General features: G+C 39.5%; 1 protein-coding gene across 9 annotated transcripts in view; it reads left to right on the forward strand.

Annotated features, from left to right (window-relative positions):
- LOC100450477 (zinc finger protein 25) overlaps window positions 1-26,351 on the forward strand; it is a 36,618-nt gene that overhangs the window by 4,806 nt on the left and 5,461 nt on the right. Inside the window, exons 3-8 of one of the 9 annotated variants that reach the window (XR_010137223.1) lie at window positions 13,788-13,876; window positions 14,070-14,162; window positions 16,025-16,224; window positions 19,336-19,465; window positions 24,002-24,131; window positions 25,195-25,605. Coding sequence is in view for 3 of the 9 variants with exons in the window: in XM_063716290.1 (XP_063572360.1) it covers window positions 17,311-18,021 (711 nt within the window). In the remaining 6 variants the exon portion in view is untranslated. Of the gene's footprint in view, window positions 1-13,787; window positions 13,877-14,069; window positions 14,163-16,024; window positions 19,106-19,335; window positions 19,466-24,001; window positions 24,132-24,575; window positions 24,669-25,194; window positions 25,606-26,351 lie in introns of those variants that run through there. The other 8 variants (XR_010137231.1, XR_010137224.1, XR_010137222.1 and 5 more) reach the window with 8 other exon arrangements.

The following is a 26,351-nucleotide window of genomic DNA, read 5'->3' on the forward strand; positions in this document are numbered from 1 at the left end:
GAGACCACATTCCTATAACTTTTAGTATAGTATGTTGTTATAATTGTTCCATTTTATTGTTGTTAATATCATACTGTGCCTGATTTATAAATTAAACTGTCAAGGGTATGTATATATAAGAAAAAACATAGTGTATATAAGGTTTGGTACTATAAACAGTTTCAGGGATCTGCTAGGGGACCTGGAATGTATCCCGCATGGATAAGGGGGGACTCCTGCATTTCAAATTATTGTTCATTATCTTCTCCTGGAAATTCTTCTGTGTTAGTTTCTATCATGATCTCACTGATGCTGCTTGTCTTTTTTTCCTGAATTCTTCTACTTCTCCTTTACATAGCTTATCCAATTGTTTCATCCAATTCCCCATCCATCCCACTGTGCAGTTCTTTTCTTGTTGTTGGTTGTTCATTTTTTACCAGTTCTGCTCTCTGTGGTGTAGCAGTTGTGTTTCTCTCCAGCATGGACTTCTCCGGACTTTAGGCCAGGGATCCCCAACCTCCAGGCCGTGGACCGGTCCAGTCTGTGGCCTGTGAGGAACTGGGCTGCATGGCAGGAGGTGAGTGGCAGGCAAGCAAGCATTACTGCCTGCACTCTGCCTCCTCTCAGATGAATGACAGCATTAAATTCTCATAGGAGCATGAACCCTATTGTGAACTATGCATGTGAGGGATCTAGGTTGCCTGCTCCTTATGAGAATCTAATGCCTGATGAATAGCTGCATCCCAAAACCATCCCCCCTCACACCCTGGTATATGGAAAAATTGTCTTTCACAAAACCTGGTGCCAAAAAGGTTGGGGATCACTGCTCTAGACCACAGGTTCAACTCTCCATTGAATGATTCTTTGTAGCTATCCGGAAGGCACCTCAAGCTTAACAAATACAAAATAAAATTACATCCTTCTCTCTTCCTTTACACACGGTATTAGATTAGAGACTAATTAGCTTCTACCTCTCAATAAGAGGAATAGTGAGAATCTGTAGCAGTCTTTAATAAAACACAGTTTTCCCTCAGGCTACAAATTATTTACATTCCTTCCACATGCAAAATATACCTACGTGTAGAGATAAGTATTCACCCATGGAACCATCACCACAAACAGTGTGATAAACAACCTTTGCCTCCACGAGTTTCTCCCCCTGCTCCCTGCCCCTTTTGGGATATAACCATTTGACATAAGATATATTCTCTGTATAAGTCCGTTCTCCCATTGCTATAAGAAACTACCTGGGACTGGGTAATTTATAAAGAAAAGAGGTTTAATTGACTCACAGTTCCACAGGCTGTACAGGAAGCATGGCTGGGGAGGCCTCAGGAAACTTACAGTTATGGTGTAAGATGAAGGGGAAGCAGGCACGTCCTATGTGTCTGGAGCAGGAGGAAGTGGGTGGTGAAGGGGAAGGTGGTGTACACTTTTAACAACCAGATCTCATGAAAATTTACTAACACGAGAACAGCAAGGGGCAAGTCTGCCCCCTGATCCGGTCACCTACCACCAGGCCCCTCCTCCAGCCAGCCTTGAGGCTTACAATTTGACATGAGATTTGGGCAAGTAAACAAATCAAAACAATACCATCCTCTTAACACATTTTTAAGTATGCAATTCCATATTAACTATATGCTTTGATCTGTAGATTCGATATTTAGAACTTACTCATTGCATTTTTAAGTATGCAATTCCATATTAACTATATGCTTTGATCTGTAGATTTGATATTTAGAACTTACTCATTGCATAACTAAAACTTATACCCTGTGACAAATACCTCCCCAGTTACCCTTCCCCATCAGCCCTTGGTAACCACGATTCGGCTCTAGGTTTTTGTAAGTTTAACTGTTTTACATTTTTATATATGTGGAGTTCCACAGGCTGTACAGGAAGCATGGCTTCATTTGTGCTGGAACAACAACATACTTCAGACTTGGTAATTAATAAAGAACAGAAATTTATTCTTAACAGTTCTGAAGGCTGGGAAGTCCAAGATCAAGGCACCATCATCTGGTGCCTGGTGAGAGACTTCTTCCTGCATCCTTACATGGTGGAAGGCAAAAGAGTGGCAGAGAATGAATGCACTCCGTGTCCATTCGAGAGGGAAGAGCCCTCACCTCATCACTCCCCTGAGGCCTCACCTTCTAATACTATCACCTTGGTGATTAGATTTCAACATAGGAATTTGAGGGGAATACATACATGTAGACTATTGCAGATGGGATTATATAATACTTTGTTCCTGTGTGGCTTATGTCTTAGCACAATATCTTTCTGGTATGTGCATGTTTTTGCAGATGGCAAGGTTTTCTTCCTTTTTAAGGCTGAGTAATATTGCATGTATAGACCACATTTTCTTTATGCATTCATTATTATTGAGAGTTCTTATTACAAATGGGGAAGTGGTTTTTAATATTCATTTAATTTTTATTATTAAAAACATTTTTAGATGGTTAGATTCTTTTAAAAAATAAATACACTTTATTAAGGCAGTTTTAATTTCACAGCAGCATTAAGAAGTACATAGATGTCCCATATACCCTGATCCACATATATATGTAGCCTTCACCCTTTTCAACTCCTCCCCCCACCATAGTAGTACCTTTGTTAAAATGAGGAACCAACATTGAGACATCATAGTTGTCCAAAGGTCATAGTTTACATTAGGGTTTACTCTTGTGGTTTTACATGCTATGGGTTTGAGTAAATGTATAATGACATGTATCCAGCCTTATAGTACCTCACAGAACACTTTGTTCTGAAAGTCATCCCTGCTCTTCCTGTTTATTACATATCATCCCCTTAACCCTGCAAACCATCTCCATCATTTTGCAGAATGTTACATAGTTGCAGTTGTATAGTAAGCAGCCTTTTCAGACTGCCTTCTTTTACTTAGTAATACGCATTTAAGTTTCCTCATCTTTTGAGGACAAGATAGCCCATTTCTTTTTAGTGCTGAATTATGTTCCATTGTGTGTACCATAGTTTATCCATTCACTTACTGAAGGGCATCTTGGTTGCTTCCAAAGTTTAGTTATTTTGAATAAAGCTGCTATAAATCCCTGTTTACAGGTTTTTAGGCTAGCATTTATTTTCACCTCCTTTGGGTAAATACCAAGGGGTGCAGTTGCTGGATCATATGGTAAGAATATGTTTACTTTTGTAAGAACAACCAAATTGTCTTCCAACTGAGTGACTGTACCATTTTGCATTTCCACAATCTGGATGAGAGTTCCAGTTGCTGTGCATTCTCACTGTCAGTTGTTGTCAGTGCTCCCAATTTTGGCCATTCTACTAGGTATGTAGCAGTATCTCATTATTTTAATATGTTACCTTAATGTTACACAATATAATGCATTCTTTTATATATTTATTTCCTATATGTTTCTCATCATTGGTGAGGTATCTGTTAAGGTCTTTGGTCTATTTTATTCGGTGGTTTTCTTACTGTAGAGTTTTAAGAGTTTTAGGAATGTTTTGCGTAACAGTCTCTATATCAGATGTGAGTTTTAAGAGTTTTTGGAATGTTTTGCATAACAGTCTCTTTATGAGATGTGAGTTTTAAGAGTTCTTGGCATGTTTTGCATAACAGTGTCTTTATCAGATGTGAGTTTTAAGAGTTTTTGGAGTGTTTTGTGAAACAGTCTCTTTATCAGATGTGAGTTTTAAGAGTTTTTGGAATGTTTTGCATAACAGTCTCTTTATCAGATGTGAGTTTTAAGAGTCTTTGGAGTGTTTTGCATAACAGTCTCTTTATCAGATGTGAGTTTTAAGAGTCTTTGGAGTGTTTTGCATAACAGTCTCTTTATCAGATGTGAGTTTTAAGAGTTTTTGGAATGTTTTGCATAACAGTCTCTTTATCAGATGTGAGTTTTAAGAGTCTTTGGAGTGTTTTGCATAACAGTCTCTTTATCAGATGTGAGTTTTAAGAGTTTTTGGAATGTTTTGCATAACAGTCTCTTTATCAGATGTTTTGTAGAACAGTCTCTTTATCAGATGTTTTGTGTAATGGTCTCTATCAGATGTTTTGTTTAACAGTCTCTTTCTCAGATGTTTTGTAGAACAGTCTATTTCTCAGATGTTTTGTGTAACAGTCTCTTTATCAGATGTTTTGTGTAATGGTCTCTTTATCAGATGTTTTGTGTAACAGTCTCTTTCTCAGATGTTTTGTATAACAGTCTCTTTCTCAGATGTTTTGTGTAACAGTCTCTTTCTCAGATGTTTTGTATAACAGTCTCTTTCTCAGATGTTTTGTGTAAACAGTCTCTCAGATGTTTTGTGTAACAGTCTCTTTATCAGATGTTTTGTGTAACAGTCTCTCAGATGTTTTGTGTAACAGTCTCTTTATCAGATGTTTTGTATAACAGTCTCTTTCTCAGATGTTTTGTGTAACAGTCTCTTTATCAGATGTTTTGTATTAACCGTCTCTCAGATGTTTTGTGTAACAGTCTCTCAGATGTTTTGTGTAACAGTCTCTTTCTCAGATGTTTTGTGTAACAGTCTCTCAGATGTTTTGTGTAACAGTCTCTTTCTCAGATGTTTTGTAGAACAGTCTCTTTCTCAGATGTTTTGTGTAACAGTCTGTTTCTCAGATGTTTTGTGTAACAGTCTCTATCAGATGTTTTGTATAACAGTCTGTTTCTCAGATGTTTTGTGTAAAAGTCTCTTTCTCAGATGTTTTGTAGAACAGTCTCTTTCTCAGATGTTTTGTGTAACAGTCTATCAGATGTTTTGTAGAACATTCTCTTTCTCAGATGTGTCTTTTGCAGATATTTCCTCCCAATCTGTGGCTTTTCTTCTCATTTTTGTGACATTGGCTTTTGCAGAACAGAAGTTTTCAATTTTAATGAAGTCTTGTTTATGAATCATTTTAAAATGGATCTTGACATTGGTGTTATATCTAAAAAGTCATTTCCTTTCCCAGGATTGTCTAGGTTTTTTCCTTTGTTATTTTCTACAGTTTTATACTTTTGCATTTTACATTGAAGTCTGTGATCCATTTTGAGTTAATTTTTGTGATGGGCATAAGAGCTATGTCTAGATTCTGGTTTTTTGTTTTTTGTTTTTTTAAATGTGGATTTCTAGTTGTCCCCATGCCATTTGTTGAAAACAGCAACTTCGCTTTATTGTATCAGTTTAGTGTATTTAGGTGGGTGTATTTCTGGGCTCTTTATCCTGTTCCATTGTTATGTTTGCCTACTTTTGGGTAATACCACAGCATTTTGATTAATGAATAAGGCTTAAAGTTAGGTAGTGTTAGTCTTCCAACTTTGTGCTTCAGTAATTGACTATTCTTGGTCTTTTGCTTCTCCATGTGAACTTTAGAATCAGGTTTACTTTTATTTTGTTTATTAAGGTTTTATAGTATTCCTCATATAGATCCTGTTACATTTGTTAAATTTATACATAAGTATTTCATCTTTTGGGTGCTAAATATAAGTAGTACTGTGTTTTCATAGCAAATTGCACTTGGTTGTTGCTGGTGCATTGGAAAGTGATTGACTTTCTCTTTTAACCTTGTATTCTGTAATCTTGCTTTTCAGTTCCAGGAGGGTTTTCTTTTTTCAGTTTGGTCTTTTTTCTTTTTTAATTTTTTAGATTTTCTGTATAGACAATCCTGTCATCTGTGAACAAAGTTTTATTTATTCCTTCCCAAGCTGTATGCCTTTAATTGTGTTTTCTTGCCTCATTGCATTAGCTAGTATTTTCAGTATGATATTGAAAGGGGTGATGAGAGAGTACATCCTTTTCTTCCTCCTGATATTGTGGAAAAGCTTTGAGTTTCTCATTATTAAGTATGACGTTCCCTGTAGTTTTCTGTAGATATTCTTTATTAATTTCAGGAAGTTCCCCTCTTAGCTTGATCATGTGATTTTTCCTTTTCAGTCTCTTGATGTAATGAATTACATTAATTGATTTGCAAATGTTGAACCAGCCTGGTATCTCCAGAATAAATCCCACTTGGTGATGGTGTATGATTCTTTCTATATATTGTTGGATTTGATGTACTAGTGTTTTTGAGGATTTTTGTATGTATTTTCATGGGAGATCATGGTCTGTGATTTTCTATTTTGAAATGTCATTGGAATAATGCTGGCCTCACATAATGAACTAGGAAGTATTTCAACAGCCTCTATCCTCTGAAATAGATTATGGGAAATGGGTATAATTTCTTCCTGAAATATTTGGTCAATTTACCAGTGAATATATCTGGGTCAGGTACTTTCTGTTTTGAAGGTTATTAAAATAATAGGTTATTTGGATTGTGTGTTTCTTCTTGTGTGAGTTTCAGTAAATTGTGTCTGTCAAGGAAGCGATCCATTTGAACTAGATGATCAGATGTGTGCACAGAGTTGTTCATAGTATTTCCTTATTATCTGTTTAATGTCCACAGGATGTGTGGTGGTAACCCCTCTTTCATTTCTGATATTATTAGTTTCTGTCTTTTTTTCTTAGCCTGGCTATAGGGTTTTTAATTTTATTGACCTTTTAAAAGAACCAGCTTTGTCATTAATAATATTCTCTTGATTTTTCTGTTTTCAATTTCATTGATTTCTGCAATAATTTATTTTCTTCTTACTTTGAGTTTAATCTGCTCATTTTTTCCTTTATTTTATATCATTCTTATTTTCTAACATATGCATTCGATGCCATAAATTTTCTTCTAAGCCATGCTTTTGCTGTGTTCTACACATTTTGATAAGTTGTGTTTTTATTTTCATTTTTATTTAGTGAAAATACTTATTAGGCCAGGCATGGCTCACACTTGTAATCTCAGCCAGGGAGGCTGAGATTTGGGAGGCCAAGGCAGGAGGATTACTTGAGGTCAGGAGTTTGAGACCAGCTTCAGCAGCTATAGCAAGACCCTGTCTCTCCAAGAAAATTTTAAAAAGTTAGCAGGGAGACATGTGCCTGTATTTTCAGCCACTTGTGAGGCTGAGGTGAGAGGATTGCTTAAGCCCAGGAGTTCAAGCCTGCAGTGAGCTTTGACCATGCCACTGCACTCCAGCCTTGGTGACAGTGAGACCTTGTCTCTAAAAATATATATAAATAATAAAATAAAATATTAATTTCTCTTGAGATTTCTTCTTTGATCCATTCATTATTTAGAAGAGGTTCTTTTATTTTACTGTATTTAGAGATTTTCCACTTGTCTGTCTATTGCTAATTTTAAGTTTGATTTCATTGTGGTCTAAGAGTGCAAATGGCAAGATTTGTTATTTTAAATTGGTTAAAGGGTGTTTTATGGTCCACAATGTGATATATCTTGGTGATTATTGAGCCTGAAAAGAATGTATATTTTACTGTTGTTGGATGAAGTCTATAAATAGAATTGTATTTGTAAGAATTAAAGAAAGAGGAGAGAAACATGAAAGGTGTCTTGCCAGTTAAGACATTTATTTTAGAGAAAACAAACCTGAGAGACGCCTTCTGGCCAAGTTAGGTCAGAGGCACACTCTCTTACAGACTAAGAGTTTTTAAGGATTCAGGGTGGGAGAGTTGATTAAGGCTTGGACTGCTTCTGTGTCCGTATTGTGCTTATCTGGGAGGGAGAGTTGTGTGTCTGTCCCCATACATCTTTCTGCAGCTGTAGGCTTGTCCCCTGAGTCTGCTTTTAGCTTTTGTATCTTAGTGCACCTGCAGGGTGCACTAAGGCCCACATTTTACTGGGCCTATTGTATGAGGGTGAAGTTTGGCAGTTAAACTTTACCCAAGAGACTTTCCCCCCACCTCCCTCTGGGCCTGAGCTGTCTTATCAGTGTTTTACTGTCTGCTCTTTCTGGCTGCTTGTAGTTAGAAGAGAAGTGATTTCCTTGAAATGCATGAGGCTAAGAAGGGAGCTGGAACTTAAAGTGGCAGTGTTTGTCTGAGGTGACGGGTGCTCCTGCTCTGTTAGTATCCAGTTGATGTATATTGATATTGAATTCAACTATATTGTTACTAATTTCTGCCTGCTAGATCTGTTTCTGATGGGGGGTGCTGATGTCTCAAATTGTGACAGTGGATCCATCTATTTCTCCTTCTAGTTCTGTTTTTGCCTCATGTTGTTTGACAGTCTGTTGTCAGGAGCATGGACATTAAGGATTGTCATCTTTTTGGAGGATTAACTGCTATGTCGTGATGAAGTACCATTCTTTATCCATGATAACTTTCTTTCTTTGAAGTCTACTTTGTGTGAAATATAGTTACTCTTTTTTTTTTTGAGACTGAATTTCACTCTTGTTGCCCAGGCTGGAGTGCAATGGTGCAATCTCAGCTCACTGCAACCTCTGCCTCCTGGGTTCAAGCGATTCTCCTGCCTCACCCTCCCAAGTAGTTGGGATTACAGGTGCCTGTCACCATGTCCAGATAATTTTTGTACTTTTTTTTTAATACAGACGGGGTTTCACCATGTTGGCCAGAGAGGTTTTGAACTCCTGACCTCAAGTGATCCACCCACTTCAGCCTCCCAAAGTGCTGGGATTACAGGCGTGAGCTACCACACCTGGCCACTCCTGCTTTCTTTTGATTATTGTTAGCATTGTATATTTTTCTCTATTTACTTTTAATTAATGTGTGGTTTTATATTTAAAATGGGCTTCTTGTAGACAACATATAGTTGGGTCTTGTATTTTGATCCACTCTGACAATCTGTTTTAATTGGTGCATTTAGACCATTGACATTCAAAGTGATTATTGATATAGTTGAATTAATATCTGCCATATTTGTTATTGTTATTATTCCTATATTGTTTTGTCTTCCACTCTTTCTGCCTTTTGTGATGTTAACTGAGCATTTTATGATTCCATTTTCTCTTCTTTCTTAGCATGTATTTTCTTTATAGCTGTATGTTTTTAAACTTTTTATACTAGTTGCCCTAGGGTTTCAATATGCACTTACAAGTCCAGTTTCAAATAATACTATACCACTTCACAAATAGTGTGACTGTCTTCCAACATAATTTTTCTCTTCCATCTTCCTGTCCCTTGTGTCGCTGTCATCATTCATTTCAACTATATATAAGCACACATAATCATGCATGTGTATGTAATTGTATATATTTGTACACAATAATATGTAGATTGGTTAAGATACCCTCATTTATTGTTTCTTTACTGCTCTTCCTTTATGTAGATCCAGGTATATGACCTGTATCTTTTTCTTCTCTCTAAATCATTTTTAATAATATGAAGATGATAATTTTAAAAATTGGTTTGATTGATACTTAGTGCATAAGATATGTTAGGCATGATTCTAGGCCATTGTACATACATATTTAATAGACATGATACATAAGAGTTTAAAATTAGGAACCCAGAGATTCATTAGTAGTGACAGATTGACATGTTTTGAATCCTATTTGGTAACTGTAAAACTATCATACAAATTTACTATTTAGGTTTACAATAAATGAACATACCATTGTTAGAAATTTTGTTAGAAAGTTGGACTAACTAGGCTTGAAGATAAATGGGTAGCACAATTGAACAGTAAGCAGAGGATACACATTATTAGCAAATGACAGACAGAAATATTTTAGAAGAAAAAATACTAGGACTAAAAAATGCGACTGACTTTGTAACAGCAAAAATACAGCAGATCATATTTTGGGGCACTGTGATATACTAACAGAAGCTATCATTTAATGTGTAATGACAGTCCATTGTGCTCCTCATTACACCAAATAACTTTCTGAACTAATAAACTAATTAAGTAATGTTTCAGGATATTGTATCAATGTACCAAAAGTATCACTTGCATTTCTGTACCCTAACAATATGTCTGACAAAAATCCAGAAATAAATCCATTTAACAAATGTCAAAGTATTTAGGAATGAATATAACCAAGAAAGTGAAGGATCTGTACATCAAAAACTGTAAAATATTAATGAAAGCAATTATAGGAGACACAAATAAAACAAAAATATGTTGTGTTCCTGAAAAAGGTTTGTTTAAACATCCATACTGCCCAAAGTGATATACAGATTCAAATCAGCCTCTATCAAAATTTCAACAGCATATTTCACAAAAATAGAAAAAAATTCTCGTTTAGAATCATGAAAGAGTAAAGCAATTTTGAGTAAGAAAGGCAAAGCTGGAGGCGTTATACTTCCTGATTTTAAACTACCTACCAAAGCTGTAGTCATCAAAACAGAATGATACTAGCATAAAAACAGACACATAGACCAATGGAACAGAATAGAGAGGTCAGAAATATATCAGTCAACCTGGCCTGAGTGAACTAATTTTCAACAAATACATACAAATACACACAAGAAAACAAACTCTTCAGTAAATCTGGTTATCTACCTGCAAAAAATTGGACCCATATTTTACACCATACACAAAAGTAAATTGAAGATGAATTATGGCAAGATATTAAAACAACCTAAATGTCCATAGAAATATAAGTGAATATGGAAAATGTTCCATATTGAAGACACTGTAGGTCGTGTCTTCAATCCCAACACTTTGGGAGGCTGAGGCAGAAAGACTGCCTTAGGCCAGGAGTTCAAGACCAGCCTGGGTAACACAGTGAGACCTCATGTCTACAAAACAACAACCAAAAAATTAGCTGGGATAGTGGTACACTTCTGTAGTCCTAGCTACCTAGGAGGCTGAAGAGGGAGGATTTACTTGAGCCCATGAGGTTACAGTGGTCTATGATTTTGCCACTATACTCCATCCTGGGTGACAGAGTGAGATCCAGCAGCAGGATGGTCTGGGTGGCCCTTTTCTCTGGGGAGAGTTTGGTGCTGGGAGTGTCTCTACTTAAACGAAAGGATTACCGTGTGTGTACTTGAGAGCAGCATCAGTCCTATAAGGCAGATGTCCCTAAGTTTTGGAAAACACAGTAGGAACAGCTAGGTTCCAAACTTTTCCATGTGTGAGCTCATTTTTCTAGATAACTTTGGCCTGGTCGATTGTGTGGTCTCAGTGTTTGTCATCAAAACAGGTATCTCCCAATAGTCCAACCTTGGCAATCACTTGAATTTGTATCTTCCAAATCTTGCAGTAAAATTAGAGGTCAGGCTTCCAAATAAAGATTTTGGGGGACAAAAACTTGTAGACCATAGCCGAAGTGGGCTGTAGTCCCGTCAATAGGGCTTATTCTTTTCATGAGCTCTTCTTCCTTTTGAACTGTGAACTTCACAAGTGTTGCTCTTTTTTTTCCTTCTATTTTAGGTGGGACACGATGGCTAGAGTGGGTTGGAGTTGGGTGTTTCCCTTCACCTAGGTCATTGAAGCTGTCAATAGCACACCAGGCTAGGCTCTGGTTAAGTAGTTTCTCCGAAGGCAGGCCTGGCTCTGGTGAAGTAGTCTCTACCCAGGGCAGGCCTTGGCTCTGGTGAAGTAGTCTCTCCCGAGGGTAGCCCTGGGCTCTGGTGAAGTAGTCTCTCCCCAGGGCAGGCCTGGGCTCTGGTGAAGTAGTCTCTCCCCAGGGCAGGCCTGGTAAGAAACAATGCAGTGCTCTTTCGTATTTCAGAATGATTTGCCTTTTCCGCTCCTGCCTGCAGGTGGAAGCAGGAGGGCAGGTGGAAGCAGGAGGGGAGCTACCTCCAATATTTACTGTAGGAGCCTGTTTAAGCTCCTAGAGATAAATTTCACAATACTGTGGAGTCACCCCTATGACTGGGTCCCCCCAGAGTTTTTAACTTTTGGAGTTGTTCACACTGAACCTCTCACAATTTGTCAGTTACAATTCAGAATTTCCTACTCTTGCACTGGTTCCCATGGTGGTTTTTGCTAGTGAATCTCTGTTCTTTTTCCCTGTCTATATCTCCAATCCTGGGGCAGTGGATTGTCCTGTGTTCTCCCTCCCTTACAGATCCAAGAAGAGTTGCTGATTTTTCCGTTTCTTCCACTTTTCGTTTGTTGTTAAGATGGAATGATGACTTTCAAGCTTCTTACATGCAGAAATGGAAACCTGGAATGTGTTTCTAAAAGTACCTTGTGTATGTCTATGTGCAAAATTGAATTTTTCTTTATAGAACTATGAATATGATTATATTAGTATACTTATTAACACTGAGCTTTATTTGTAGAATAGTCTTAGAAAGTTTCTCTTGGTCAGTGTTTCTGTAGATTCTGCATTTGTTCCTTTTTTCTTTCAATCTCTTAAACTGTGATGACTACAAGTACCTTACAAATTCTGATACTTTCCACATATTTATCTTCTGCTTAGATATCTTTTCTGAACTCGAATTGTATACCCAGTTGCTAGTTGGACATCCCCACGTACGGTACCTCAGATGTTTCCAATATGATCTAAGTCTGTGTCACTTCTGGTAATCATATTTTTAATTTTCTAAATTTGCAGTACCAGTACTCACTAGACATGATTCTGCATCATCTGGAAGTGAAACTCCCCACTTTACCCTCTGCACAGCAAATTAGCACCAAATTCTTTTTCTTTTCCCCTTTTCCTTTTTAAGGGTTACTTCCCTGTTCTGTATTCTTACTGCTCTGTGATAGGATGAATGTGGTCATCTATCACTCTGTTTTCTTCCCCTCTGAGTCTCCCCAAAGTCCTTACCCATTCTCCCTCTGGGTGACCGTTAAAATGCATATTTGGTTATGTAACATACTTGTTCTTACAGGTATGTATTACACGCATTACACTCACAAATGAGTGTAAATATTACACAGATTTACAAATTATTTATACCAGGTGGTTAGGGAAATACGAGTGTTCACCCTAGGGTGGACACAAGCAGTCATTGGGCATGAGGAAGGAAATGTTCAGATGCTTGTGTACATTATTTTAATTTATAAATAATTTAAAAATAAGGTTTGGAGTTAGGTCAGATATTTACATGCAGACTCACTCCATAATCAGTTCCTTCAGTGTTGTGTTCTCTCTCATCAGAGCCCAGGGTCATTCACCTAGACAGGGTGCTGGGTGCAGTTCCGTTAATGTGGTATGTGTTCTTCCTGTCCTTATGACTAGGCTCCGGTGTTGCCTCATAGTCATGAGAACACACGGTTCACATGGAAGTACTAAGCATCTTTGGTTTTTCAATGAAGTGCAACCTTCTAATACAATATAGAACTATATTTTCTTTTTTCTTACTGCAGTCAACATTAAACTTATGTCCCTACTAGTTCATCTATCATATTGTTCCAGGTATGTATTTATAATTTTTGTCATCATACCAGATTACAGCAGAATTTTATTCCTACTTTTATCTTTCACAATAAGGATGATTCTACATCTACAAGGTAAACTCTGTAATCTATTTTATTAACAAAAGATTATAGTGGCAGGATACTTCTACTGTGCTTGTTCTTTCTCCATATAGAGTACAGAGAAGCTACAGTTTATGTAAGATACACATAAGAGACATGCAGCTACAGAAGAATGAACTCTGACATTCCTATTCTTGTAACCCTGGGCTGATGACTTGAGGAGAAATGTGCTATTACAGGGGTTGGGGTCCTTTGAGGAGGTAGCCGTGCACTTCACCTGAGAGGAGTGGCAGGACCTGGATGATGCTCAGAGGACCCTGTACAGGGACACGATGCTGGAGACCTACAGCAGCCTGGTATCATTGAGTGAGTGAAGCTTCCCAGTAACCCCCAGAAGCAACACTTACTTCCACGTTGGTAAATATAGGAAGCATTTATAAGGTTTTTTTTTTTTTATTGAGATGGAGTCTCACTCCGTCGCCCAGGCTGGAGTGCAGTGGCACGATCTCAGCTCACTGCAAGCTCTGCCTCCTGGGTTCATGCCATTCTCCTGCCTCAGCCTCCAGAGTAGCTGGGACTACAGGTGTCCACCACCACGCCCAGCTAATTTTTTGTATTTTTAGTACAGACGGGGTTTGACCGTGTTAGCCAGGATGGTCTCGATCTCCTGACCTCGTGATCCACCCGCCTCGGCCTCCCAAAGTGCTCGGATTACAGGTGTGAACCACCGTGCCCAGCCCCACATTTATAAGGTTTAATGCTATTCCATGTGAAGAATGTGGCAACCCTCTCTAACAAAAGATTCAGATAGGCTCTTTCATTATCCAGCTTCTGAAACTGAGCTGTTGTCATTCGGAAAAGGACCTTACTTTGCAATTTGGCTAAGTCCTCCATTATTTCCCATTACCAGGCCATTGCGTTACCAAACCTGAGGTGATCTTCAAGTTGGAGCAAACAGCAGAGCCATGGTTAGGAGAAGAATGGGTGAATCAGTGTCTCTCAGGTTGGTCACTGCATCCTGGGCAGGGAAGCCAGGAAGAGCAAAGCCCAGCAGATATCTGCATTGTTGACTTGTTTTCACCAGTTTTTCTCCCAGGTCCCATACCTGAGGACAGCTGGTCTTTGTGCATCAAACATGTGAATTATATCATCTCCAAGGAGGGCTTTCATGCATATATCCCTGAATTTTATTTTGCTGAATATTTTAAAATATTTCCTCAATCTAGTCCCTACCTTGCTCTTCTTAGACATTTTTCTTTGCTGTTCATTTTCTCAGTTGTCTTCTTTTCCTCCATTTTCATGGACTGCTTTTTTTCTCCCAGACATTTATTCATACGTCCATTTATTCTTTCAACACATCTTAATTGAGGAGCTTGTAAGCCGTGGTAACTTTATACTTGCATTTATAACAGCAATGGTCAAAATAATGTCTTTTTTCATAAAGTGTACATTGTGATAAGAGAAAAACAAAATAATATATGTTAAGTAGTTGTAAAAGAACCATGTGGAATATTTAACCAGAGTGAGAAAAAAAGATATAATTTAGGAAAGGTGTTAAGACAATGCAGTGTCAGAGGCATTGTTAACTTTGGCATAGCTCCAGTTCAATTTCACTCTTTTCCAATTATGGCACATAGTAGGTGAATATAAATATATATGTAAGAGTGGACATCACAATTGGAGATACCAACTTAAAAATTGGTAAGTCACAGCTGGTGTTTAGAATCATAATTATAGAGGAGGTCACCTAGGGAGTTGAACAAAAAATAAGAGCAATCTAAGAGTGAGGCTTTTTTTATAATGACACCAGAAATCCTTACAGTGAGGAGGACCCAGCATAAGAACATGGAACAGGATAGGCCTGGACTTTGGAAGAGAACCAGGAGGTTCTGGATTCCAAAGCCTATTGAAGCAAAGGTTTGATGTTGAAGAGCTGAGATTTCTGTTTGGCAGTAGACAATGAGAAGTGTACAAGAGACCCCATTTTTCTCTGAAACTAGGAGACAGCTGAAACTTGAACACACAAAATAAAAGCCTTCAGAGGCACTGAATTATGAAGCAGGGCTGGATGTGCCAGGAATTTGGGGGGAGAATATCAGGGCTGTTCATCTCTGAAGGAACCCATAAATGACTTTTCAAAGATGGTGAACACCACCCGAGTTCCAGAACTGAATCCTTAGGACCAGCAGGGAGGGGATGCCCACAGTGGTGGAGTGGCACTTCATGTACCTATTACAGTTCTGAGAAGTGAAGCAAGTCAGTTTAAATTAGAAATTTGAAAGAAGCAGTCTTCATCTAGTTTGGAGGAGAGACTTTGTATTTGAAAAATGCCCAGATGCCTATAGACATTCCCAGGGAAGCATGAAAACTAAAGAAACACTGGTATAAAATCTGGTCCTGAAGACACGTGGCCATCATGGGCACCTGCAGGTAGCTGATCCAGGAATACCTTATCATCTTCAAGGCAGAATGAGAAAAATAGCAGCACAAGATACCGCCTGTTGTTACAAGAATGAAGTGGAGAAAAACAATAGAGAAAACGGTTGGCAGGTGATAAGCACTTAGGTGAAAATTACAACTAGGTGTAGGTGAATATTTTTTACCAAATATTTTTGATGAAACAAAAAACAGTGAAAGACCTGATTTCACATTAGAAAATCTATTAATGTAATTTCTTATATTAAGTTAGTAGGAACAGCCATGTGCTTATAAAACCAGTACTGATTATTGATTTTTAAAGAATCTTATGCCACTAGGAGAGAAAGTAACTTCATTGAGTCTTTACATGAGCATTCCATAACAAATGCTTACGTGTGGTTCATGGATTTTTGTTTTGCTTTGTTTTGTTTTGTTTTTTCATTTCAGATGTCCAGACAGTTGACATAATTGAAAGAAGCCAGGAAGTTCATCAGAGACATATATGGCAGGTTGCCATCACCAACAGCAAAACATCAACTGAGGAAACAGTCGAATTAGGAAAAATACTTAATTTGAGCTTAAACCGTATTCCAAATATGATGGTAAATGACACAAGCGATTCAGGAATGAGGGCTGAGGAGTTAAATGTAAGTCAGAACATATTTATCTCTATTGAGCCTCATGAAATGCAGGCAGGAGGAAAACTTGATGATTGAAGTATAACTGGGAAATCTCTCGTGTGTCATGAGTATCTTAGTCACCATAACAAGATTCATATGGGACAGCAGCATTTTGAATATAGTGGACAAGGAAAAGCTTTCAGCACTGAGGCAGAGAAGGGTCATGGTAGAGAGACTGCATGTACTTATAATGAATATGGGAAATCCTGTGATAAGTCAGCACTCTCTTCCCAGAAGATAAATGTTGAATGTAATGTATGTGGGAAAATGTTCTGTAAAAAGTCTAAACTTACCAAACATCAGAAAATACACACAGGAGACAAACCCTATAAATGTATACAATGTGAGAAATGCTTCATTAGGAAATCATACCTTGCAAATCATCAGAGAACACATACATACACGGGAAAAACCCTTTGCATGTACCAAATGTGAGAAATCCTTCTGTCAGAAGTCAAATCTAATTGTTCATCAGAGAATCCACACAGGGGAAAAGCCCTATGAGTGTCATGAATGTGGGGAAACCTTCTGCCAAATGTCAGCCATTATTTATCATCACCGAATACACACAGGAGAAAAACCCTGTGAATGCATGGAATTTGGGAAAACCTTCTACCAGAGGTCAGCCCTCAATGTACATCAGAGAATTCACACAGGAGAGAAACCATGTAAGTGTAATGAATGTAGGGAAACTTTTTATCAGAAGTCAGTCCTCACTGTACATCAGAGAATTCACACAGGTGAGAAACCATATGAATGTAAAGAATGTAGGAAAACTTTCTACCATAAGTCAGCCCTCACAGTACATCAGAGAACTCACACAGATGAGAACCCATATGAATGTAAAGAATGCAGGAAAACTTTTGCTCAGAAGTCAAAACTTTCTGTATATCAGAGAACTCACACAGGGGAAAAACCCTATGAATGTAATGAATGTGGAAAAACATTTTGCCTGAATTCAGTTCTCATTATACATCAAAGAACTCACTCAGGTGAGAAACCATATGAATGTAATAAATTGGAAAAACCTTTAGCCAGAAGTCAAATCTCAGGATGCATCAGGGTACTCACACAGGGGAAAAACCCTATGAGTGTAATGAATGTGGGAAAACCTTCTACCAGAAGGCAGTTCTCACTAAACATCAGAGGACTCACACAGGGGAAAAACCCTATGAGTGTAATGAATGTGGGAGAACTTTTAGCCAGAAGTCAAACCTGAGGATGTATCAGAGTACTCACACAGGGGAGAAACCCTACAAATGTAGTGAATGTGGAAAATCCTTCTACCAGAAGACAGTGCTCACTACGCATCAGAGAACTCACACAGGAGAAAAACCCTATGTTTGTAACAAATGTGGAAAAACCTTTCATCAGAGGGCGAACTACAGCAGGCATCAGAAAACTCACATGGGACAGAAGCCTTATAAATGTAATGGATGTAGGGAAACCTTCTTCCAGAAGTCAGCCCTCACTGTACGTGGAAGAATTCACACAGGGAAGAAATCCCGTGAATGTAATGAATGTGGGAAAACATTCTACCAGAAGTCATCCCTCATGATACATGAAAGAATACACACAGGGGAGAAACCATATCAGTGTAAAGAATGTGGGAAAAGCTTTTGCCAGAAGTCAACCCTCAACAGACATGAGATAACTCACACAGGTGAGAAACCATATGAATGCAAAGAATGTAGGCAAGCTTTCTACCAGAAGTCAGCCCTCACCATACATTATAGAACTTACTCAGTTGAAGAGGCCTGTTAACATACTGAAGGTGTGAAAAGCCTTATTAGCAAATGAAATCCTACAGCATATCAGTGGATGCATACAGGAAATAAACCCTGTGCATGTAACCAGTGTGAGAAATCCTTCAGTCACAAGTCAAGCCTTACTGTCCATCAGAGAAGTCACACAAGGAAAGCCCTATGACTGTACGAGTGTTGGAAACAGCTTTTAGTAGAAGTCAGACTTCAGGAGGCATCAAGAAATTCATACAAGGGAGAAAGCTTAAGAGTATAATGAATGTGGGCTGGGCGCGGTGGCTCATGCCTGTAATCCCAGCTCTTTGGGAGGCCAAGGCGGGCGGATCATGAGGTCAGGAGATCGAGACCATCCTGGCTAAGATGGTGAAACCGTGTCTCTAATAAAAATACAAAAAAATTAGCTGGGCATGGTGGTGGGTGCCTGTAGCCCCTGCTACTCAGGAGGCTGAGGCAGGAGAATGGCATGAACCAGGGAGGCGGAGCTTGCAGTGAGCCAAGATCATGCCACTGCACTCCAGCCTGGGTGACAGAGTGAGACTCCAATCTCAAAAAAAAAAAAAGAGTGTAATGAATGTGCAAAATCCTTTTGTCTGAAGTAACACCTCAGCAGGTATTAGGGAATTCACACAAGAGAGAAATCCTGTGTGTCAGAGACTGGCTATGTGTTCTACAAAATTCACCCTTTTATCTGTTGGACACACAGACTGCATTTCTCAGCCCCCTGTTATTGTGGGTGCATTATATAACAGCTCTGTAGTAGAATATGTACGCAAGTAGCCAGGCGCAGTAGCTCACGACTGTAATCCCAGCACTTTGGGAGGCTGAGGTGGGCAGATCACGAGGACAGGAGTTTGAGACCAGCCTGACCAACATCGTGAAACCCTGTTTCTACTAAAAAATATAAAAATTAATAGCCAGTCATGGTGGTGTGCACCTGTAATCCCAGCTACTCTGGAGGCTGAGGCGGGAGAATGGTGTGAACCCAGGAGGCAGAGGTTGCAGTGAGCTGAAATCGTCCCATTGCACCCCAGCCTGGGCGACAGAGCAACACTCCATCTCAAAAAAAAAAAAAAAAAGTATGTGAGTGATGATCCTTACGGGCCTGGCTCTCACACAGAGTGACATAAAGCCTTCCACATTTTCTCAGATCCTGTGGTACCGAAGTACTGATGACCCCTATGATGGCCTTGGGAGCCATAGGTGGGAAAAGGTGACTGCTTTAAGACTGAAGGAATTACATACACCTAGTATGTCCCAACAAAAATTAAAAATAAAAACATTGAACTGATTGTCTATCCTTGACTTACTCCTTTAGGACGTGTGTTGATCCATGGCAAGTGGCGCACAAAAGTGTGGCAACGTTTTTTCCAAGTACAGTAGTTTAATGGGGAAGAACAGTATTGAAGAACATGTCAAAGACAGAAACAGACACCTGCTGAGGCAAGGTAAGATATACAGGATCTTGACGAATAGGATTTTGCAGTGGTGGAGTGACACAGCTCAATTCCAAATGCAGCATGGTGAAATGGGAATGTTTAACAAGGGAGGGGGTTTAGGGTCACTCAGGGTTACGGCTTAGAATCCAAAGATAGGTTTATGATTGTTATGGTGAGAATTAGGGTTACTATCAGTGTGAGGGTTAGGATTAGGGTATGATGTTGGGGTTGGGGACAGCATTAGCATAAGGGTTTAGGGGTTGTGATTAGGATTAGAATTAGGGTTAGGGATTATGGATTAGGATATGTCAGCTTTGGGATTTGGGTTGTGGTTACATTTTAAGGTTAGGGGATTAGGATTCGAGTGGTAGGGTTAATGTTTGGGGTTAGCATTAGCGGTTATGGTGAGGGGTTGCAGTCAGATTAGGGTTAGGGTTTAGGGTTTGGGCTAGGGTTATGGGCTACCATTAGTGGGTTTGTGTTATGGTAAGGGTTAGGGGTTAAGGTTAAGGTTTAGAGTTAGGATGAGGGTTAGAGGGTTAGGGATGTGGGTTCAGGTTCAGGTTATGGATAGGGGTTAGGGTTAAGGTTTAGGGTTGGGGGTTAGAGTTAGGGTTAGGGTTATGGTTTAGGGGTTAGAGTTAGGGTTAATGCTAGGGTTAGGGTTGGGGTTAGGTGTTAGGTTCAGGGCTGGTTCTGGGGTCAGGGTCATGGTTAGGGGTAAGGGTTAGGTATAGGGTTGGGTTAGGGTTAAGGGTAGGGTTAGGGTTAAGGGTTAAGGTTAGGGGTTAGGGTAGGGTTAGGGGTTGGGTTTGGCATTGGGGTTGGAGTTAGGGTTAGGGTAAGGGTAGGGTTAGGGTTTGGGGGTTAGAGGTTAGAGGGTTAGGATTAGGGGTTAGTGGTTTGGGTTAGGGGTTGGCGGTAGGGTTAGTGGTTGGTGGTAGAGTTTGGGGCTGGGGTTAGGGTTGGGGGTTATGGGGTTTGGGTTGTGGTTAGGGGTTAGGGCTAGGGTTAGGGGTTAGGGGTGAGGGTTAGGGTTGGGGTCAGGGTAGGGTTAGGGTTAAGGGTTAGGGTTAAGGGTTAACTTTAGGGGTTAGGTGTTAGGGCTAGGGCTAGGGCTAGTGGTAAGGGTTAGGTTTAGAGTTAGGTGTTAGGATTAGGGGTTAGGGTTAAGGGTTAGGGTTGTGGTTGTGGTTAAGGTTAGGGTTACAGGTGTGGGATTACAGTCGTGAGCCATGGTGCCTAGCCTCCCCATCTTGAAAAATTGGCATATACGGTCCAAATAAATTACCACATTACTTCAAATAAATAAAACTTATATAAGTCCTAATTAATTAGTGAAGGGGTGATTATCCTCATTGCTTCAACAGTTAGCAGCAGAATTTGGTCTGTTCTTAAACCTGCAAATAATAAATGGTGTTTCATAGTGGGTTGCTGTATTGTGAGTGCAGTGCTCCCATCCATTAAGGCCCCCATACCCAGTGCCTAATATTACTGTGGTTAATTTTTTTTATTTCAATAGGTTTTTGGGGAATACAATGGTTTTTTTTTATTTCAACAAGTTTTTGGGGAACAGATGCTGTTTAGTTACATGAATAAGTTCTTTAGTGGCGATTTCTGAGATTTTTGGTGCACCCATCACACAAGCAGTGTACACTGTACCCAACATGTGGTGTTTTATCCCTCACTGCACCCACCCCACCACTCCTAGCCTTTCCCCTAAGTCCCCGAAGACTATTGTATCATTCTTATGCCTTTGCATCCTCATACCTTAGCTCCCACTTATGAGTGAGAACATACAATGTTTGGTTTTCCATTCCTAAGTTACTTCACTTAGAATAATGGTGTCCAGTTTCATCCAGGTTGTTGTGAATGCATTCTTTCATTCCATCTTATGGCTGAGTAGTATTCCATGTTAAATATATATACCACATTTTCTTTATCCATTTATTGATTGATGGGCATTTAGGCTCATTTCAAATTCTTGCAGTTGCATATTGTGCTGCTATAAACATGCATGTGCAAGTATCTTTTTCATATAATGACTTCTTTTCCTCTGGGTAGATACCCAGGAGTGGGATTCCTGGATCAAATGGTAGATCTGCTTTTAGTTCTTTCCGAAATCTCTTCACTGTTTTCCATAGCTGTTGTACTAGTTTACATTCCCTCCAAAAAGTGTAAAAGTGTTCCCTTTTTACTACATCCATGCCAACAGCTATTATTTGTTGATTTTTTGATTATGACCATTCTTGCAGGAGTGAGGTGGTATTGTATTGTATTGTGGTTTTGATTTGCATTTCCCTGATAATTAGTTATGTTGAGCATTTTTACATGTGTTTGTTGGCTAGTTGTATATCTGATTTTGAGAATTGTCTATTCATGTCCTTAGCCCACTTTTTGATGGGATTTTTTTTTCTTGCTGGTTTGTTTGAGTTCCTTGCAGATTCTACATATTAGTCCTTTAATCAGAAGTATAGATTGTGAAGATTTTCTCCCACTCTGTAGGTTATCTGTTTACTCTGCTGATCATTTCTTTTACTGTGAAGAAGCTTTTTAGTTTAATTAAGTCCCATCTATTGATCTTTGTTTTAGTTGAATTTGCTTTTTGGGTTATTGGTCGTGAAGTCTTTGCCTAAGCCAATGTCTAGAAGGGTTTTTCCAATGTCATCTTCTAGAATTTTTGTGGTTTCAAGTATTAAAGTCCTTGATCCATCTTGAGTTGATTTTTGTATAGGGTGAGAAATGAGGATCCACTTTCATTCTTCTATGTGTGGTTTTGCCATTTATCCCAGCACCATTTGTTGAATAGGATTTTCTTTCCCTGCTTTATGTTTTTGTTTGCTTTGTTGAAGATTAGATGACTGTTAAGTATTTGGCTTTATTTCTGGGTTCTCTATTATGTTCCATTGATCTATGTGCCCATTTTTATACCAGTACCATGCTGTTTTGGTGACTATGGCCTTATAGTATAGTTTGAAGTCGGCTTCTAGATTTGTTCTTTTTGCTTAGTCTTGCTTTGGCTATCAGACTCTTTTTTGGTTCTAGGCTTTTATTACCTTAAGGTATGCCCCTTCTATGTCTTTTTTGTTTCCATATGAATTTTTCTGGTTCTGTGAAAACTGGTGTTGGTACTTTGATGGGGATTGCATTGAGTTTGTAGATTGCTTTTGGCAGTATGGTATTTTCACAATATTGATTTTACCTATCCATTAGCATGGGATGTGTTTCCATTTGTTTGTGTCTATAATTTCTGTCAGCAGTGTTTTGTAGTTTTCCTTGTAGAGACCTTTTGCTTCTTTAAGTATTCCAGATATAATTAAGACTTTGTCCGCAAAGATTGCATGCAATTGACAATTATAGGAATATACTATTATAATTATAGGAATTATAATATTCCTAAGGTTTTTATTGCAGCTATTGTAAAAGGGGGTGAGTTCTTGATTTGATTCTCAGCATGGTTATTGTTAGTGTATAGGAGAGCCACTGACTTGTGAACATTAATTTTGTATCCTGAAACTGCTGAATTCATTTACCAATTCTAGTAGCTTTTGGGATGAGTCTAGGGTTTTCTTGTCATCAGCAAAGAGTGACAGTTCAACATCTTTACCGATTTGGATGCCCTTTATTTCTCTTATCTGATTGCTCTGGCGAGGACTTCTAGTACTGTGTTGAATAGAAGTGGTGAAAGTGGGCATCATTGTCTTTTTCCAGTTCTCAGGGGGAATGCTTTCAAATTTTCCCCATTCAGTATAATGTTGGTTGTGTGTTTGTCATATATGGCTTTTATTACCTTAAGGTATGTCCCTTCTATGTCGATTTTCCTGAGGGTTTTAAACATAAAGGGATTCTGGATTTTGTCAAATGCTTTTTCTATGTCAGTGTTCCTGAGGGTTTTAAGCATAAAGTGATGCTGGATTTTGTCAAATCCTTTTTCTGCAGGTATTGAGATGATCATGTGATTTTTGTTTTTAATTCTGTTTATATGGTGTATCACATTTATTGACTTGCAGATGTTTAACCATCCTGCATCTCTGGTTTCTCTTCAGATCGTATACATCTTTCACCTTTGATGGTAAATTTTATTTGCCAAGATGGGTTGCCTAAACACTCTGAATGTGTCTGTGAGGGTGTTCCTTGATGAGATGAACATTTGAATATGTAGACTTAGTAAAGTAGTTGCCCTCCCCGATGTGAGTGGGCCTCATCCAATCCATTAAAAACCCAAATAAAACACAAAGGTAGAGGAAGAGAGAATTTACTCTCTTTGTCTGATGATTTCAGAGCTGAGACATAGATTGAAGTCAGACGTGGACTGTAACTTATGCCATCAGCTTTCCTGGTTCTCAAGACTTTAGGCTTTGACTGGAACTCCAACATTGGCAGTCCTGGTTCTTCAGCTTGCTGACTGCAGGTCCTGGGACTTCTTAGCCTCCATAACCACATTAGCCAATTCCTTACAATAAACCTATATATATTCATGCAACTGATAAATACTTTGTTGTTACAGATTTGGCTACCATGTTCTTTTTGTGCCTATTTTAACAGAGTCTCAGTCATAGCCTGCCTTCATCTCTGAAGGGACCAGGTGACCCATGGAGTGCCTCGGCAGCCTTGTCATTGCATGCAATCTTCACAGACAAGATCTCACTGCAACCACCTTTCTACAGGAGCACAGGTGTGACATTATACTGATGACATCATTCTCAGAGAAAATTCATTTTACACACTAAGGACACACAGATACAAGGAGGCTTACACAAAGGGAATGGACCTTTCCCTAACACATTAGTGCAAGGCCCTGCCACTTTGCTTCAATTCCTGAAAATTCCTTGGTAAACATGGGGCTGCCCTATTCCTGAGACTTTCAAAAAATAGTTATTGATCCTCTCAGCTTCCACAATGTTAATACAAACCCAACATTCCTTAATTTGTGTTTTGTTTTTTGGAGGCACAGTCTTGCTCTGTCACACAGGCTGGTGTGAAGTGGCATGATTTCAGCTCACTGCAGCCTCGACCTCCTGAGCTCAAGCAATTCTCCCATCTCGGCCTTCCAAGTAGCTAAGATTGCAGGTGTGTGCCACGACACTCAGCTAATTTTTTTTTTTTTTTTTTTTTGTAGAGAAAAGGTCTTGCTATGTTACCCAGGCTGGTCTCAAACTCCTGGGCTGAAGCGATCCTCTTGCCTCGGCCTCCCAAAGTTCTGGGATTACAGGTGTGAACCACTGTGCCCAGCCCTTTAATTCTTCACTTGGGGTTCAAGTGACAACATATTTCTTATTTACAAATCTTACTTAATCTCACTGATGCTGTCATTGGCAAACTGACCCACCTTGAAAGAAGCCTCCTCCAAAAAGTCTGGAATCTGTCCAAATTTAAATGAACAGGTGCCCCTAATGAATATCCTCAGAGAACACACTGTGGATGCTTTAGCAACCTCTTCCCATACCTCCTGAAGTATCTGGGTTGCATATGGTGGCCATAAGTAGTCCATGGGCTTCTGATGTAAAAAACAGACCTGCCCCTTTTGACCCTGTGCTGTACAGCATCAGGGCAGTGATTGCTGACCACATACTGGACACTCTGGAAACAGAGGGCTCTGCATCCATGTCCACGAGGCTTCATGCCTATCTGGCCATCAGGCCTTGGGAATTAGCACCCCACAGCCTTGGCACAGCTGCAGAGACCTCCTTGCCTCAGGATGGAGTCAAACCTGGACCCCCTACCATTCTCATCTGCAGGAAACACTGGTCTCCTTCATCCTCAGGCTGTGGTGCTGGAAGTCACCCATCTCCGAGGCCCCTCGGGATCGACTGAGTGACCAGCAGTGAAGTTCGTCCACCTTCTGAATGAATGCCATCATCAGACGTGATGGAGCTCAGTGGGATGCTGCTGCCTTCCCTCCCTTAGCTAGGATGTCCCTGATAAAGGATGACACCCAAGCCTCAGCATGACCAGCCAAACTTGAGGTGGTCATCTCAGCACTGATGCTGGGCCAACAATTAGCCCCATTTGTACATTTTTACAAACTTTTTGGCAATTGCCAAGAATTGTCCACCTTCCCTCCTCATTGAATTGAAGAAACTTCTTGTCTCATGGATACTCAGAATACAATCAAGGTAACAGATGCCTTTTTTTTAACCAAGGACATAGTACGGATCTCACAGGGACACTCCTTATCCCCTGCAGAGTTCCAGACACTACTGATGGTGACCAAGGCAACATTTCATCAGAAAACACAGTGCTGGGCTTGTGAAAGTGTCCAGTAGGGCTTCCACTGCCCCTATAGGCTGCAGGGAGCTGCTTTAGTTGAGAGATAGACTGAGCTCCTCAAAGAATTCCTATTTAAGTTACAAAGCAGCGAGTGGATGCCCTGCTGGGTTCCACTGTTGCCCCAGGCTTTGATTACTCTAAGTTCATGCTTCTTAGGAAAGTGCACTTTTTACACCAATGCTACACAGTTCCCTCAGTTGCCTTTACTGGACATCAAGGAGTTCACATTTTTGACAACCATTCAGTCCTGGACTGTCCAGGGGTGGAGGTAGCTCCATACAGGAAGCTGCCTGCTGCGTGTGAATCAGTAATATCAGACTTGCCCAACAACTCACTGGAGACATGAAAACCAATGCATGGGGAATGCGTGACATCACCCAAATATTTACCAACACACTTGTGCTGCCATGGACCCCAGATCACTTTTCCTGTGTCCTGCTAAATAAATGGGGGCAGTAGCTTTGCATCGGCTTCCACATTACATTACTCATAACTGTGGCCTTCCTAATCTCTCATGTCCCTAAGCACTTATTACAATGTCTCAACAGCTTTCTCTCAGCCTCTCAAAATATTAGTCATCATGAAAATAAATGTCTGATGTTAAAACATCAGGGGTCAATTGTAT

Source organism: Pongo abelii, chromosome 1 (assembly GCF_028885655.2).
Source record: "Pongo abelii isolate AG06213 chromosome 1, NHGRI_mPonAbe1-v2.0_pri, whole genome shotgun sequence".
Taxonomy (NCBI): Eukaryota; Metazoa; Chordata; class Mammalia; order Primates; family Hominidae; genus Pongo; species Pongo abelii.